The sequence below is a fragment of the Sturnira hondurensis genome, unplaced genomic scaffold, assembly GCF_014824575.4.
Source record: "Sturnira hondurensis isolate 20B ecotype Veracruz unplaced genomic scaffold, ASM1482457v3 Scaffold0015056, whole genome shotgun sequence".
Classification (NCBI taxonomy): domain Eukaryota; kingdom Metazoa; phylum Chordata; class Mammalia; order Chiroptera; family Phyllostomidae; genus Sturnira; species Sturnira hondurensis.
The window spans coordinates 1,416,608-1,435,258 of record NW_028087687.1 but is presented as its reverse complement, the minus strand read 5'-3'; the positions used below and the strand labels follow the sequence as shown (position 1 = coordinate 1,435,258).

Below are 18,651 nucleotides of genomic sequence, written 5' to 3'. Positions count from 1 at the left end.
GCTTTCCTGTTTTAGAATTGCCTCTCGTTTTCTCAAAGCACAGACTACTTGGGAAGGAAAGAGGACAACATATTGGGCACCTGGGATTGTGCCAAAAATGGTGCTAAGATGCTGGAGGGGGCAAATCCGAAAGAAAGGGAAATAGAAAGTGCTGAATCTTTGAGTTAGTGCACTCGGTTTATTTCATAAATAGCACTCTAACTGGGAAAGGATGCTCGTAAGTACAAATGAGTCTGTTCTGTTCTTCCAGGCTCCCCACAGCATAGCCTAGACTCCACAGGTAACTGTGGCATCATGATTTAGTCATGAAGCACACACCACGGTAATGTGTGTTTGCTTAAAACCCAGTGAATAAGCAAACATATATACTTTTAAAATATGAACGAATCATGCTGCAGGCTAACATCTTCCAAAATGTTCGCTTTCATTTTTTCTTTTCTTCCAACAGTTAGTGTTTGTGTTTATTCTATATAAACATGGATGTACTACACAAAATATGAGGTTCAGCACAAACAACACCCCTCTTTTAGTACAAAATCAGAAGCATGTAATTTTGTAACATAACAATACCACACTCAAGCATATCATGTGACATTTTAGGTAAAATGTTCAAATTAAAACTATAATTATTACACCCGTATTACTACCCTACCAACCACACTCAAGCAGGCGTTACTTCTGCCAGACCCTGTATATATAAGAAACATTAATTCTGCTCAGTGGATTGAGCGTGGGCCTGCAAACCACACGATCGCGGTTCGATTCCCAGTCAGGGCACATGCCTGGGTTGCAGGCCAGTTCCCAGCAGGGGATGCATGAGAGGCAACCATACATTGATATTTCTCTCCTTCTCTCCTTCCCTTCTCCTCTAAAGATAAATAAATAAATAAATCTTTAAAAAAAAAAAAGAAACACTAATTCTGCTATTAGAAGTGAAACATACGATGTTTAATTTAAACTGATTGTGATCATTGTAAATACTGATGTTATGCTTCACTGGAAAGACGAAACCAAAAGGAATAATGATCTGAATGGTCGCTTGTTTTATCTTACTCTCTGATTTATATAGTGGTCGCCACCTGAAACTCTGAAGTGTGATCCTAAGGTCCGAGTTCACCACTGGCTCTTAGGAAATTCCAAAAGAACTCCCAAGTACTAGTCACGTTAATATTTTGAGACACTGCAGCGTGCTGAAACGGCACAGAGACCCCAAAGGGGTCATTCTGAAGGACAGCCCGGGTCTGACTTCTAGTACGTTTTTTCAAAAACCCAATCTCGCTGCTTCAGAGTCACAGCAACAACATATTCTTTCTAGCATGTTTATTTGATTCACAATGTCTGCGCCTGCCCACCCATTAGGGACCCTCCCCAGACTGTCACCCCCGCTTTAAAATTCAAAGACCTCAACAACAAGAGAGAAGAATGACCATATCCTCTGAACATGCCAGAAAATTCTAATCCGGTTCACATCACGTGCCCAGCACTGTAACAAGTTCTGCGGAGACGCCCACAGAAAGAGCCACGAGGACCCAGAGCAAAGGACCAGCGAGCAGAGGGGCCCGGACGGCGCCCTGCGCAGCTGCGGCAGGTGGGGGGGGGCTCCACGCATTCGGCTTAGGCACTGAGCTCCCCACAGGCCCTTACCGACCCCAGAACGCAGAGAGTGAAGGGGCTACGGATGGAAATAATCTAAATTTTAACAGTGAGAAAATGGTTTATTGTGAAAAATTTTAAACATAAAATTTGAGAGAGCAGAATAATGAACCCTTATGTACCCACCTTTAACAATTATTAGTTTATGGGCAATTTTGTTCCCTTTTTTAAATTGCCACTACAATTATCTTGGAGAAAAGTCCATACTCAATGTTATTTATATTAGTTTATATTATATTATGTTAGTTATATATAACACTATTACATAAAGTAGTATATTAGTATATCTCTAAAAAGTAAGGACTCTTTAAAAATATCATCATCATAAAACTTGGGTAAATTCTAAAATTTATTATAATTGTGGATACATGCATAAAATGTTTCTGAAAGGAAGTAAGAAAAAAAGGTGGTCATCACTGGGAAAAGGGGCCGGAGTGAGGAGCCAGGGAGACTTTACTATTTATTAAATAACTCTCAGCAGAATTTAAAATTTAACTACAACAGAAAGCGCCCTGTCTGGAAGAGCAGGACGGGGTGGGAGGGGGACGTGTGAAAACAGGAGGGAGACTTTGGAAGTGACTCAAGTTATTTATGTAGATTCAGACACTAACAGGTAATGGTGTCCATCAGCTATAGGATAAGAATTCTTCCAATGGGTAAAAAGTAATAGAGCTGTGAACTCCCTAACATTCCAAAACATAATTATGATTCCAGTAATGTGCAGGTCTAGACATCTACCAGATGAAACTGACTCAGCGCGACCTCCCTCCCGCCATACCCAGCTACAGCAGACTGATGAAATCCATCATTTCAAGTGCTGCGATTTTAAAGGGCATTTCAAAAACATTTCCTTTTTTTTTTTTTAACTGTGCCCATCTCTTTTCCTTATCTGTAGTCCTTGTAGTTTCTTAGCTTTATAAGCTGGGAAAACATTTCTTTCCCTGGTGGTTCTATTTGTATCACACTCACAGAGCCCCGGGACCCACGAGGGCAGTTGAGAGGTTATGTTACAGAAATAAGCCTTTGGGACTGCTGGTTTACTCCGAATTCAGAAACAGCAGTGTTCTCCAGGTCTTTTAACTTTATGACTGGTATAATACAGGGCTATGAGAAACAGGTTAAAAGTAGCTAACTTGGAAGACCCTGTTCATTCCTGTCACAATTTTGACTCCTCTGACAAATCTGAAGACGTTATAGACACAGACAGAAGTCCATCAGACTAGCTAAAATCCTGATCTTCTGAATATATTTTAGAAGAAACACCACTTTCTCATTTTTAGATATTACTTGAACAAGGCTAGTACCGTGTTCCCCAGTGAAGGTCAAAAGGGAAATGTCTTTCATAAATAGACTTTTAACCTTTCATTAGCTTAAGCACAAGTAAGTTCTGCTGTGAAATCTAAAATAGCTGGTTCTATGAATCAGATCAGCAATTATATCCTGACCCCAGCAACTGTATTTCTTTTATCATTTTGCTTAACAGAAGACAGTATTTCTTGACAGTATACATAAATAGTTCACCTACGCACTGGCAATATCATTGCTGAATAAAAGATATTTTACTACACTCACCACCAAGGACTTCCACCAAGGACCTATTTCTTTTACAAAAATGCTTCCCAGAAAAAACAACTTATATAGGAACCAAAATGAAACTGTGAAACAATCTAACAATATTTTCCACTTTTTAAACCCCAATTTTACCCCAAAAGGTCATGTGCTTCTCTGCTAAAATAGATTTTGGGGGTCAGTCTAGAGATGAATTCCATCAATAATGGAAAACACCAAGAGAAAGTGCCACCTTACGACACCCTTCCCAGGGGTACCTGTCTCGTCCGGGGAGCTGGGTGAGGCACTGTCATGGGACAGTGTAGTCCAGCTGGACTCCTCGTCGCTGGGCGCCAGGTTCTGGATCCGGTGCAGTGCACAGTCCGTCTTGGCCCCTGTTTTAGGATGATCCTTCTTGGTCTCCGGGCTGGATGACACCGTGGCTACTTGGCCGTCTTCAGGGCTGAACTGGGGCTTGTTTGGTTTCTGCGGCAGCACGTCTCCATTCCCAATGATGGTGGAGGCCTGGCCCGGGCCCGGCGGGGCCTTCTCTTCCGCAACCCGGTGCTGGCCACTCAAGTCCTGCTCTAGTTCTCTGGCTGAGGTTTCCAGGTCTGCATAGTAATTTAGGAAGCTCTTGGTTCGCCGGGGCTGGCAGGGTAAAATTTCACAGCCCGAGGAATCCTGTGGGTGGGGCTCTTTACCTTCTAACTTCTCAGAAGTTATGTTGATGACTGCAGTGGGACTGACGTTTTTGTTGGGGTCCTGCTGGCCCTGCTCTGCAGCCTTCCGGAGCTGGTTCTCCCCGTTCTTCACCAGCTTGATGTTGGCGGAGCCATTTCCCAGCAGGGGCTGTGCAGCTGGATCCGAGAGGCCCATGGCTGCCTGGATGTTAGTTAGTGCATATTTTTTCCTGCATTTTGGGGGGGTGCTGTTCTTGGCCTCTGTGTGCTTGATTTCAGCGTTCAGCAGTTCATTGTGGGAGGAACGGAGGTTGAGGGTATTTGGTGGGGTGGCCGGGCTGTTCCGATTCGTGACATCCGTGGTGCCGCTGCTGGCCATAAACACTGCCACAGTGTCTGCACCTGAGTCGGCTGGCAAGAGAGGAGATAGGTTGTCAGACACCTGACATGGTCAAACCGCTCAGTGTACAGAGTGAGCAAACATTTTTAAACGGGCATTTGCGAGAATTAATGCTTCTGTTACGTGTTACATACAGAATCCATTTTCCTCTTAATTGTCACCATTTGCTTCTATATTAAATAGGAACAAATAACAGGCTTAATGTAAATATCCAAAAGCCGATTTATAGAAAAGCTAAAACGTCTAAGGGTCCAACTTTTACTTAAAATTAAAGTCTCTCTCTTTTGAATTTGGGGAAAAAAGCATGTTCTTCTGGTGGCTTCATTTTCCACAACCTTGAAAATTATTCCCTTTCTAATAAACATTTGCCACATTTCTATTCTGTTCTTCCCTCAGGCAATGAAAAAGTTGCCTGCAAATCCTTCTGGGTTCCAGCTTTCTGAATTAACCTAAAAGGTCACTGTTCAATGAGGCACCATACATCCAAGATAATTTTTCTCAACTGTGTTTCTCAATTGTGTTCTGAATGCCTAGAAAAATCACACCCCCATCACAGTATTTTCCTAACGCCTTTGTAAACATTTTTGACTTGGGTTTAGTATCTGTGCAAAGAGAAATTTTGGAGAAATGCCTTAATTGCTTAAGAGCACACACACACAAAAAACTATTATTACTAATAATGTAGCAGTGAGCCCGAGACTAGAGACATGTCAGAGCCCCAGAGGAGATCCGAATGCGTTCCACTGAATTAAAATGCAGACTCGGCTGTTTGCAGTCACCATGTGCCCTTGTAGGACTCGTAGGAAACTACCTGACAGTTGCATTTATCTCGAATATTGTTCACATCATCCGTGATTTATTCCATATGTCTCTTGCTAGGAAAAAAGAGCGGTTTCTCAGACTAAAAGGGAATGAGATTCATCAGTGAGAATTCCTGAGGTTTCACATTGCTCTGCCTGTGAGGAATGGCTTTTTTCTTATCTGATCCTTTGCCCTCCACAGAGACCTCGGTGAATTCTACACCAGCAGTGGGTGAGCCAAGGAACAGCTCCTAACATTCCTAAAATTGTGCTGGGACAACTCCCTCCTCCTCCCACAGACAGAACGGGGACCTCCACCCAGGAGGAAGGCAAGAATGTTCCATGAGGTATCTCTTTCTATCATCAAATGTGCAGGATGGGCTATTTTAGAAAAGAATCCCCCACTCATCCTGGAGTCTGTAAGCTTCTAGGAAACTAGGCATCTCTGGACAGTCTAGGGAGTGCCCATTTTGTAATGGAATGGCCGTGCCGCCCACAGACACCGTTAGGAGCTGTGATCCAAAGTGGTTAGAGCTTGGGCCCCATACTTTAGGATTATTATTTACAGAAATTCCCGCTTGCCCTGGCTGGTGTGACTCAGTGGGTTAGGCATCGTCCTACAAACCAAAGGGTCACCAGTTATATTTCCGGTCAGGGCACAGGCCTGGCCAGGTTCCAGCTGGGGGCATACAGGAGTCAACTAACGGATGTTTCTCTCCCTCTCTTTCTCTTTCCCTTCTCCTTTCTAAAATTAAATAAATAAAAGCTAAAAAAAATCCTGCTTACCCAGCAGCCCACCTCAGCACTTGGGCTTCACTTTACAGGAACAGAGGGTCTAGTGTATTTCTCCCTTCCGAACAATACTCTGAGACGAAATTAAAAATTTTAATAGTGTTTTGGCTAGTTTTATGGAAAACTACCGTTTTATGGGAAACACATGCTTCCATTTACAATTCAACCTTACTCAAGCATAGCATTCGAGATGAGAAGAGCCCTTGAACCCACGAAGTTTTCCTGAGACACATATTCATAACAGGCACAAGGGGAAATTATACTTATACTCTTGGGTGGTTAGAGTGACGTTATTACAAAAAAGCTAGAAATCTAGCAGCCTTTTAAAAGGCATGGCAAAAAATCTCTGTGAGGCTACTTTATCATGGTAGGTCCTACATTCTAGCAATGTTTTTAGGGAGAAATTTGTATCTACTTTGTTTATAACCATAAACATTTTCAGGAAGAACACCATCCGCATTTCTAGGTAATTTCATATTTAAGGAGTGTTCATATCCTGGATGTGACAGGTAGAAACTTTTCGCCATGTTCTCATCAGCTGTTTAGATCCCATCGTCCTTCCTACGCCCTTCCTTTGTAACCCCTGTGCTTGGGAGAAAACGTGGGGGGAGGGGAGGCTGGAACAACGCACCACCCTGTACAAGACAGCTCTGTATATGCTGTTTTTAGAGATCGAGGCCTGAAGACAATTAGAGTGTGTCTTAGATGTCAAATGACGGTGTGATCTGAAAGCAAAATGAAGGTTCAGATCTAGAACTAAGGCTGCCAAGGTAAGCTTATGAAGTTAGAGCTGCCCCCAAGAATTAATATATAAGCTAGACAGTCATTTCGGCTCCAAAGGGTCATAAAGTAGATAGAGGCTGGCGAAATCCTAGAGAGACCACAGCCGAGGGAGAAAGGCCACAGCCGAGGGAGAAAGGCCACAGCCGAGGGAGAAAGGCCGCCGCGATCGAGAGGCAGTGTCCCTGAACATAAGAGCACAGGACTCAGGGTCTGGGGAACAGGTTCAAGCCCTGTCTGGGACTCTCCCTAGCTGAGTGACCCAGGACACCAGACATTCAATGTCCTTGTTGGAGGGGGGAGCAGAAAGACAAAAGAAGGAGAGATCAAGAAGGAAGAATCCAGGCGACGAGAGGAGAGGGGGACTACAGCAGGTGTGGAATTGCAGGCCCTTCCCATGACAAGGGGCACTTCTTCACATAAGAAAGAAGGTGGGGGAATAAGGATGGGGACAGGAACATATGTCACTGCTGTGACACAAAACCAAGGAAAAGTAAAACTGATAGCCCCAATTTTCTCATGAAGATAAAGTCTTCCCCTGAGGGTAAGCAATCTTGGAAAATCTGCAGAGATGGACAAAGTTTAGAAATAGTCACAAGGAAAAAACACAGGGTTAGTGACACTTAAAAATTTTTTGAACTTTGATGCCATAAAAATAGACACATAGATCAATGGAACAGAATACAGAGCACAGAAATAAACCCATGCATATATATATATGGTCAACTAATTTATCACAGAAGAGCCAAGAACACACAACAGGGAAAGGACAGCCTCTTCAATTAGGGTGTTGGGAAAAATGGACCGCCACAGGCAAAAAAAAAAAAAATTTAAATTGGACCACTCTCTTACACTATACACAAAAATTAACTCAAAATGGATTAAAAACTTGAAAGTAAAATCTGAACCCATCAAACTCCTTGAGAAAAACATAGCAGGTAAGGTTTTTAACACATCCTGGCAATGATTTTTTTTGGATTTGACACCACAAGCAAAGGCAACAAAACCGAAATAAACAAATGGGACACAATCAGACTAAAAAGGTTTTGCTCAGCAAAGGAAACCATCAACAAAATGAAAAGGCAGTCTACGGACTAGAGGGAAAGAGGAAAGACATGGTCTCCGAGTGGGGTTGTCTTCGGGGTGTTGGGTGTAACCCCAAGGGCCCGACTTAGCAGAGAAGTGGCTCCTGGGATTCTGGAAGGTGCAGAGGGCCCCTGGTTTTGCCATCACCTCCACATCTATTCATCAGTTCTGAGTGTCACCTATGAAGACCCATCATCAATTCAAGAGGATCGATTCCTATTCCAGAGCTGGGTATACGTTCAGAGTTATGAGTGTGGTGAGAATTCGTATGAATGCTGCTGTCGCTCTCCTACATGATGAAGAAACATCTGTTATACGCTGGCATGTATTTCCTCCTTTTTAGGTAAAAGCCCCCAAATTTCCCTTGAGGAATCAGCCTTCCTCCACGCTCATTCAACAGATGTTTTTTGTGTGTACTACCACGCAGTAGATACAGTTCTCATTGCTGAGGATACAGCAGTGAACAAAACTGACAAAATAGAAATACCTTCTTGCACAGATTAGGGATTCAGCCCCTATGTTTCGGGCAGAGATGACCCTGCCCCTGACTTCATGAAGCACATGGCCCAGGCCCAGCCAATCAGAGCAGCGAATCCCCGCCGCTATGGCGACCAGCTCAAGGAAAAGCAAGCTACCCAGTGGAGGCACTCCTTCCTAAGACTTGTCAGAAGGACCAGAAGAGAAGTGCTCTCTTCTCTCTTCTTCTTGAACTAGGAGACAGAAGCTGCAAGGAGTCGCCACAAAAAGACAACCTGCATCTTGCATAAGCAAGAACCTAACAAATGGGGAAGTACAGTCAGGAGACAGAGAAAGTCAGCAAGCTGCAGTGACATTGTTGGAATCCCTGAAAACCAAAAAACATTATTTTTTGCCTTAAACCACTTAGAAATGTTTTTCTCCTTTGAGCAATGAAAGCAACAAAACTCTAACATACAGAGTTTTGTGTCTTTTTTTTTACGAAGCCTAGACAAAATTAGGTAGGCCAGGACCATTTTATTTCATGGCTAACCAAGCTTTCCTCAGCCCAGAGTCACAAAGACCCCAGCACTGAGCTGTGAGCCCGTAACTCAGATGACACTGTAACACGGCCTCACGCTGGAGCCTGTAGTTAAACCTGCTCCCTTCTCTTTCTGAGACTGCTCGTCCCCTGACAAGGGGAAAAATTGTCAGTCATGGCAGGCGACTCCTCTCTTCAATAACCTGCTGCTCTTTTCCTGCTCCTGTGACATGCTTATAAAATTGGAAACTGACAAATGGGCCCAGGGAAGCCCAGTGTTTGCCCCGCTCTTAAATGAGACTACACATTTTCTTCATTTTTATTTTTCTGCTACACAATTTTATTTCCACTGAGGAGTTAATAGCAAAACGTCTGCCCTGAGGAATGTTGCCTTTTGAACTAGACCTCAAAGTATTAAGGAAATGAAATAAACTCAAAAAATTTTTTTTCTTTTAGGAAGGAGAGGCAAAATAAAGCTGGTTTCCTGAAATTACTCATGAAAGTAAACTCTCAATGTGACAAAAATGATAAGAACTTCTCTATGAACAAAAGATGCAAAGGTTATTAGGAGGCAGCTTGGGTCATTGGGTAGGAGAGATCACAGGTTTAGTGCCGTGGAAGTTTCTAAACCAGGAAAGCAACTTCACACAGCTGGTTCACAGGGCAACTTCCCCAGGCTCTTAAGATACAGGGACGGATTTCAAGAGCTAGCTCTAACCCCCCAAGGGTTTCCTATTCTTCAGTCAACTTAATGGCCTCAGGGCTCACTCTGAGTGAGTGCGCATATTGTGATTTGTGCACAATATGTGCACTTCAACCTTCCAAGTGCAACTGAGGTGCTTCAAGAAAGATGCACCAATTGCTCTTTTTTAAGAAACTCAGACAGGGCAGTGAGAAGAATAACTTATTAAACAAACCGCCAAAAGCTAAAGCAGGGGCTTATAAGAAGGTATTACAGATGAAGAGAGAGGTTCAGGGAAGGATCTCCCACAAAAAGCAACACAACAACACACACAAAATGCTGAGCTCAGTCCTGAAAGACAGGTAGGAGTCCAGCAGTTGACAAGGAAGAGAGAGGTAGTCCAGATGAGGGAAAACCTGGTAGATGTGGTGGCTGATCACTTGAAAACACAAATCACAATATGTGCACTCAAATAAGAATTAAGACACTAGAGGCAATCATCTTGGGATGTGATGTGCATACCCCAAGGATATTTTCTCTGCTCCATTTCTAAGCTGTTTTCATCATGTAGAAGAGCCTCAGTGTCCTCTGAAGATGAATGTGTTTCTTTAACAGCTCTGGACTTTTACGGCCAACTCTGATGACTCTGGGAATGATCAAACCTGGGAACACTGGTTTAGGTGAAAAAAAGTACGCAAATGAAGTGACACAGGTTTTCTCGAATAAGCTGACCTCGAGTCAATTCCAAAACAGAAAAAAAAAACCAGAAACAATGAAAGAAGCCTTAAAATAGGCTACTCACTCAATTATGTCACAGCTATGACCTGTTCAGAAGAGACTCCTAGGTTGAATCTTGCAAGTTCAAGAAGAATTTTTCAGGCAGACAGTGGTACTGATTCAGGTATGTTTGTTTTTTAAAAGGCGCTCTGAGTCATGAGGCTCCTGAAAGGCGGAAAGTGGGATTTGGGCACACCTCATCTCATGTATTGGTCCAGACTCTCCTTACTAGCTGCATTTCAATTTTCAAATAAAAATGGCTGGAATATGTCCCCTGAAATAAGAATACCACTTTCTTGGCAAAGTGTGTTGCATCCTATACCAATGTACAATAGCAGTAGCTCTTTATTAAAAAATCATGCTGGAAAACCATTTCATTATTTTTTATACAACTACCAAGGAACAATGCAACTTGAGTACCAACTGTATCAGCATAACAAAATATAATGACCAGAAGAAATTGCTACAAGCCATTTGATTAATTCACCTCTGTTTAGAACAAAAACACATCATTTTATGTATTTGCCAGCTTTGTTCCTAAATTGTTTCCATGCTGAGTCTATCTTCCAAAGTAATAAAAGAAAATTTTAACACTAAAGAATTCCTAAAGGGGTTTATTCTCAGTACTTAAAATGTATCTTTAAAAGGACATACATATTTGCTTTGATTTTCTGAAATTAACTTACCTATTCACATACGTATTTACAAAGAAAACCTCCTGCCCCCGAATTTCCCAGCATGAATTAGATGTCCTCTAAGACCCACCTAAGTCCCTAATGTTCCTCTGTGGACGTAGGTTCCTCTGTCATACTGGTTTTGGCTGAGGCTTATGAAAAGGGTATTCCTACTTATTCCTATACTTCTACTGGACTTAGTATTTATTTTATTGTTTTATTTTAGTTCTTCGCTGACATGAAACATGCAGTGTTATGTATAGCAAGGAAGAGGTTGGGCATGCTTAGTGAGTTTAATTTAAAATTCAGGGACATTAATATCTACTAGCCCACATTTAACATCTATTTCTCCGAAAACTCAGAATTTTCTGAGTGGTGTGTGCCCTAACAAACACGGATCTGCCCAGATGCTCCTGCCACTTGGAAGTCCTATAGTGTGTTTAATTCCGGATGTTACTGCCATCACTTTCCCCGTATTATATTACTGTGGGCTAAGAGTAAATCCCACACCATCCTGTGTAGAGACCAGCATCCACCACGTGGCTAAGACAGGAACATACAATAACATTAAGGTGATTTTTCCTAGGGCCTGCTTTTGAATAGTGTTGAATCCAAGGAGAATACTGACTCGGGGAGGTCCGTTCTAGGCAGACCCCACAGTGGGTAGGATGCTGTTCGGAGACTCACACCACCACCTCCTTTGCTCACATGTAACTGTTCACAGGCTACAATGGGCAAAGCTAGATGGCAAAATTTGATAGTTCTATATTTCCCATTAGAGTCAACTAAAATATTTTCACATTATATTAGTAGTCATGCAGCTATTACATGAATACAATTAAGTCCAATTGATTCTTCTATCTTATTTTAAAGATTCATTTTTTCTATTACATTAGTGAAAAACAATGAAAACCGACAACACGTTATTTTAGCAAATCATGAGTTGAACATCAAAACAATCATCACATACATTTGTTAGTTTTAACATGCAACTGCTTCTCTGCATTGAAACATGTGAAAATATATCTGACCTGGAAGTACTTCTGACATGGATCACTGGACGTCAGCAATGGTGCTGGGAATGGGTTATAATTTGCAATCTGAAAAGAGGGATCATTTGAGAAATTAAAACCCCAAATAACAAAGCATACATATAAGGAAATAAGCATATCATTGAAAACCTTTCCAAAAAATGTTTTAAAATGTTAAATAAATTTTGACAAATAACATCCAAATTTTTGTTTGTTTATAGGTAGTTATACCACTTTTGACTAAAATTTGAATTACTGCTTAGGGTCCTTTTCCCACAAACATTTGAGATTTTTTTTTATATCCTAGGCTTAAGTTTATCTATATATTTACCTATCTATCTAATTATCTATTATCTATCTAAAGTTTCCAATGCTTTTTCTCATTAAAAACACACAATTCAGAAACCAATAAGGAAAAAAACTGGTACATTTCACCCTATAAAAATCTAAACCTCCTGTTTAGGGGCAAAAAATGGCTATAAACATAGATAGGACAAAAAAACAAATAGGAAAAAAACCACCAAAAATGACACAAAAGTGCTAATTTCCTTTCCATGGAAAGAACTCCTTGAAATTATTAAGAAAAGTATGAGTAAGCTTGTAGGAAAATGGGCAAAGAACAGGTACAAGTCCCAAGAGAAACACAACTGCCCAATAAAAAAATAAAGAACTAACCTCACTTAAAACTTAAGAAAATGTGAAATAGGAAACTGGAAGTAGGAGTTACTAACCCTTTCTGGTGGGAGCAAAAGTGGTGAAACTCTTCAAAGGGCCATTTAGAAATATCTGAGCAAAGTAAAAGTGTATGACCCATTTCTCAGCAATTTCATTTGTAAGAATATACTTTATAGATAAATTCACACTGACTACAATGTTCTACAAGCAAAATGTCAGTAACAACCTACCTGTTCTTCAGCAGACAGCTGGACCATGAAATCACGGCATATCTATATAAGAGTCCTGTGCCGCTACTCAGAACCATGACTCGGGTCTACATGAGCGGCTATGAGAGAGGCTTTCAGACCTATCACTGAGGGGTAAATGGCATGCATAGCACAGCATGACTGAGTCTGAGAGAAATCTTTAAAAGCAGGTACATGTGCAATACACTCATCCGTGCACATGTACACGTGCATATACTCTCCTATTACATAGAACATTTCGTAAAGGAATACCAAAGCATTACCGTATTTTGCTGTGTATAATGTGCTCCCATGTATAATGCAAACCCACATTTTTGGCCCAAGCTTTCAAGAAAAAAATATTTGATTTTAATTTTTTAGTTCAATTTTTAATTCATTTATAATTAAATACTTGGGTTTTTTGTATTATAAAGGAATTTTAGTCTTAGCATTTATTTTTGAACATTTTATGATACAAGAAATTTTATGTAACAAGTAATTACACAACACAAGTACAGATAACAAGGCATTTCAGGTACTATCCATGTATAATGAGCATCTTTATCGTTCCCTCAAATATTCAGGCAAAAAAGTATGCATCACACACGACAAAATATGGTAAATACAGTGGTAAACTGACAGTTTACTAACTTAGATGCATAATAAGGAAAACTGCAAAAACACCTTGCTTTCGATGCATTGCTACCAGAAATGTCACTTAGAATGATAATCTGTTTTATTAATTCAAAGGCGGATACTGCAGCGATTCCATTTATATCAAGTACAAAAACAGGAAGAGCTTATCTATGTCAGGATACTGGTTTTACCCTGGAGGGAGAGAGAGCTGGAGAATGCAGGAGGGTGGCCTCCAGGAGGTTGGGATGGTCACCAACAGCTGCTTGGCCTGCACGTGAAAACCCACCAAGCTGCACCCTCACGGCCACATTTCTGTATGCCTACTTCACGTCCACGTTGAAATGTTGGAAGGAAAAGTAAATTCAAGAGGTTTACTAGAGCACTACTCAAAAGCAGAGACTTCACAAGGGGTGGGCAAAATAGGTTTATGGTTGTGAGTAGGCAAAACAGAATTTCTATCTGCATATTATTATCGAATGATTATTGTATTATTTATTTGCATTATACCTATAAATCTACTTTCGCTCACCCCTGTGTTTGCAAACACTAAATTCTTAGCTAACCTTTCCAAACTAGTAATCTTTAATGGGTATTACCTCTAACTTTATGATTCAGATAATGACCTGACGACCTTGGTTTACTGACTCTCAGTACATTTTTAATCATATTTTCACATATTGTGGGTAAGGCTCATTACTCTTCTATAATTAAAACAGTGGGTTTATTTTTAACTGTCCTGAAGCAGCAAGAGATGCTGCCTCAATCGCCTTCACTTTTGCCCTGTGCCTTCCTCAGCTCCTTAAAAGTACTTCGCAATTCAACTTTCCTACCTTCTAGTTTTTGGCTTCAGTGCACCTTAGTTATGCGGAGACAGATGTGAGGTGATGGGTATTTTTACAAAATGAAGACCAATAAAGTAGAAGAAAGCTAGGAAAAGGCATACTTACAGGAGTATTTTGAAAACACCTGAGAAAAACCTAAAAATCTGCATATTTTTTAGTATGCATAATCGTTAAAATAAAATATTCCTTTTTTACCCCAACACAAAACTTCAACTACTATAAAGTTAAGAACTGGATAATCTGCTAGTCATGCGATAATTTAAATGGCCCTGTGGTGTTATTATCTGACCAATATTATTCCAAACTCACCGTGGGCAAGGAATACTTTAATGAAGAAAACACCTCCCCCAATCTCATGGGACGTATGGTCTAGTCTAGGACGTGGCTATTAACCACAAAGTTACTCAAATCAGTGTGCAAGTATGTATATTTTAGAAGAAATTAACTCAGTTCAATGAAAAAAAATTTAACAAAGGAACAGGTAAATTTTCCCTGAGAAAGCAAAATTTAAGTAAACCCGAGGACTAAATTGGGGGTAGCTAGCTAAACACTGATTAAACCCCTACCACGTGCAAAGCACTCCCTGGCCCTGGGAATGAAATACAAACATGCAGAGCTATTTTTCCCTAGGCACTGGATTGCTGGATGAATAAATCTAATGTAGTAAAACAGTTTCCAAAGACTTTGTGGTATGAACCAATTCTAATTCATTAATAACCCAAGAAAATATAAAAGCACTTAAGTGTGGTATTAAGAATAATCTACAGCTGTGCTGTCCGATATGGAAGCCACCAGGAGCAATGGGAGCTATGAACACTTAAGTGACTAATGCAATTGAGGAAGTGAATTTTTAACTTTATTTGATCATAATTAACTTAAATTTACAAACTAATACTTGAGAAATATTCAAGTCAGTGTGGAACTTACTGGGTAGTGAATCTACTTTTCAACTATAAATTTTATTAAATCAATATACAAATCAATTATTTCCAATGAATATGCCATATCCGGGTTGTCAGCTATAAGTATAAATAACATGCTAACTTTGGAGACTTTGCACTAAAAAAAGTATCTCGTTAATAATTTTAAAATATTGCTATATATTGAAATAATATTTTGGATCTCACGAGTTAAATAAACTATTGTTAAAATTAACTTCATCCATTTCTTTTTTTTTAGTGAATACTAGAAAATTTCAAATTACAGATGTGGCTCACATTATATCTTATTTGGAGAAGTGCTGATTTAGATAAAGAGGCAGATTCTGAAATTTTATCCTAATCCAAATACTGTCTACCTTTCCCATAAAAGCAAAGTCAGGCTAAAACGCTAGCTCAGCTGTGAAGCTAGAGGAGGTCTGTCAGCATTCAGAGCAAGAGCCTTTGCTTCCTGACAATCGCATCCTGAGTTTGGGGACCGGGAAGCAGGGTGGGCCACTACAAGCGCCACAGTAAGAACACAGCTGCGACGTTAAAATGAGGCTTCAAGCTACATAAGGGAAGCAATCTAGCAACAACTGTTTCCCCTTCCAGCAGTGTTTTTCTGTCCTATTAATGAAAATCTGTATTTTAACCATATTTTACAGTGTATAATGTGTATTTTTTCCCCAAATTTTTGAGGGAAAAATAAGGATGCTCATTTTACATGGGTATAATGATTACATACCATGGGTATAATAGTCCTGTGTATAATGCAGACAAAAATATGGGTGTATACCATACATGGTGAAATATGGTACATGCCTTGTGATAATTACTACTGGTGCTCAATTAAAATCCAATAGGACCACAGAGGGGCGGCCCCCAAGCAGAATTCATGAAAGAACTATTAAACAAATGAGTGACACATAAATTCAGTGCCCACCTGTAGTTCACTTCAGTATAAGATGCTATCTACTTTTTTCCCAATTAGACATCAATATGTAAACTTGAAATTATATACATATATATTTATTCAACCTACTATGTATGAGTCTACTCCTCAATGTCTTTATTTTTGTCAATATAATATGACCCTGACCTAGAATGTTGAAGTAAATTATCTCACTATAATCATGCCCTTATGTATATAACATACATTATATTAGTTTCAGGTGTGCAGTATAATGATCAATATTTGCTCTTACTAGAAAATGGTCACAATAAGTCCAGTTAACATCTGTCACCACAAAGTTACAAGTTTTTTTAATCTTGTGATAAGAACTTTCTGTGTCCTTTGAAATGATGCCAAAGAGGGACAAAAGGCTTAAACTAAGTTTTCACTACACCGTCTTCCCCAAATACAGTTAAGAAAGTCTAAGAAATTCTTCCCAATTTACCTTGCTCTCTCCTCTGTCCATCCCTCCATGGGCCTTTAGCACTTCACAGGGGTCCACAAGGCCCACCTTGGTATTTCACAGGACCACATCTCATCCCTCCCGACACCTCCCCCAGGTCCATCCCAGCTACGCACAAACACGGCTCCCTTCGCCACCACTCCCTTATCCAACAGCCTCCAGAACCAAGTCCTTCCAGCCATTGTCAGTCTAATACCCAACTGATTCTAGAACCTCTCATTTACTCAAGTCCTTCACTACCTTCAAACAGCTACTACCTTCCTGAAAACTCAAAGTGCAATCCCATCACACCTGACATGCTCTTACTCTAACAAGTATTTTCTAGCGCCCCCTTTACTATCTTGAAGTGAAATTCATAGATAATATAACCTAGCAACACAACAAGTTCCAGAAAAGGAGAAATGAAAGGAGAGACACACTTCAATAAGCAAACTCCTGGGCCTAACAACACTACCAGTCACAGAGAATGAACAGGAACCAGCTTCTTGCACCTCTGGGCAACATCACCGAGTGACAGCTATGAATGCGAACGGACAGAGGCGTGTGCTGTGTTGTCAACACAGACATCAGGATCTGCGTTGCTGCTGATGACATCGATTTCAAAATGCTGGGCAACTCTAAGAAAGTCCAAAAATATTAAATATCATTACCAACCTGAAGGAGTTTCTACTCCTAGAATAGACAGTGTATATTGAATCTGTAAAAAAAACACTTTATGTTTAGAAATTCCAGGCTCAGATCATTATAAACACATCGTTCACCTACAGGAATACTTGGCAGGGCGTTTGCAAGCTTTGCAGAGTAAGACCTTCTTTGTTACCCAAGACTGCCCTGGGTCCTGGAAGACACCATCCCTTGTCTTCACTCCCAAAAATGCAAGTAATGAGTGCTCTCGATACCCCCAACCCCCAACTTTGAAAAGTCTAACTTCAGCCCAGAGTCATCTCTTCTCCTTAGCCTCCTTGACACTTAGGTCCCATGGGATCGCGAACCAATACCTAACGTCCAAAGCGTGTCTTATTCATTCATAAATTGTGGTGACACTCAATCTGGCAGTTACTATGAGGATCAAATGAGACATGACAGGTGGCTGGCTTGCTCTACTTAGTGCCTGGCAGACTCCACACATTCAATAAAGCTACCTGTTATCTCTATTGTTACTGTTATTTTTTTCTTACACATAGGACCTATCTTCTCAATGAGGCTGTAAGTGTTCTGAATAAAAGCAGAGTTTGTTGGAGACCTCTGCGCATTCAGCAGTAAGTGTTCAATAAACGTCAGTGGTCTGCATCCACTGTCTTCTCTCCCTGCCCTGTTCTGCCGTCTTATAACAATGTTTCACGGATAATGAGCTGAGTCCAAGAATGGAGCTAAGAACTGCAATTATAATAAAAACTCCCTTTCTACCATTACTGAAATCACTGTAACTTGCCAAGCATGGAAAGGGGCTATCAAAAACTATTGGCTTACCCTTGCTCTTCAACTACACGAGGTTGAATCACTGGATAAATACTTTTAAAGTAGACATTGTATTCCAGGATTAGAGTGTCTCCTAATCCATACTGTTTCGACCTCACTTTACAGTTTTAAACATTTTTCCTTAAAGAACTTAATCTCTAGCCACATCTGTAAGACGGAGCAGCGGCATCGATGACCAGGGTTCTTTCCAGCACCCACTCTTCCTAACATCTCCAGTGCCCTGACTCTGTAGCAGGCACTGTCCTGCGTGGGGACTTCATAAGGATTACCTTATTCATCACTTCCAGTAACCCCATTAACGAAGTACTATTACTACATCCATTGTACTCAGGATGAGACTGAGGCACAGAGGGTTACGTAACGTGTCCCAGGTCACATGGGAGGCAAGTGCCAGAGCTGGTCAGGACCCACAACGCTCTGCCTCCAGAGGGCAGGCTCATTCCCACTGTGCCATGTCCCTCAGGGCTTTCTCTAGAAGTGGACTCAAATTACCTGAATCAATTAATGCCACAGGACAATCCTGGCCATATTATTATTCTTTTGAAGTTGACGTC

General features: G+C 40.7%; 1 protein-coding gene across 14 annotated transcripts in view; it reads right to left on the bottom strand.

Moving 5' to 3' along the window:
* The window catches only part of APBB2 (amyloid beta precursor protein binding family B member 2), a 321,139-nt gene that overhangs the window by 166,917 nt on the left and 135,571 nt on the right, over positions 1 to 18,651 (bottom strand). For all 14 annotated transcript variants that reach the window (XM_037064275.1, XM_037064262.1, XM_037064265.1 and 11 more), the window contains 2 exons: positions 11,904 to 11,972; positions 3,480 to 4,295 (listed from right to left, as the gene is read on the bottom strand). In XM_037064275.1, coding sequence (XP_036920170.1) covers positions 3,480 to 4,295; positions 11,904 to 11,922 — 835 coding nt within the window. In that variant the 5' untranslated portion in view covers positions 11,923 to 11,972. The remainder of the gene's footprint in view (positions 1 to 3,479; positions 4,296 to 11,903; positions 11,973 to 18,651) is intronic.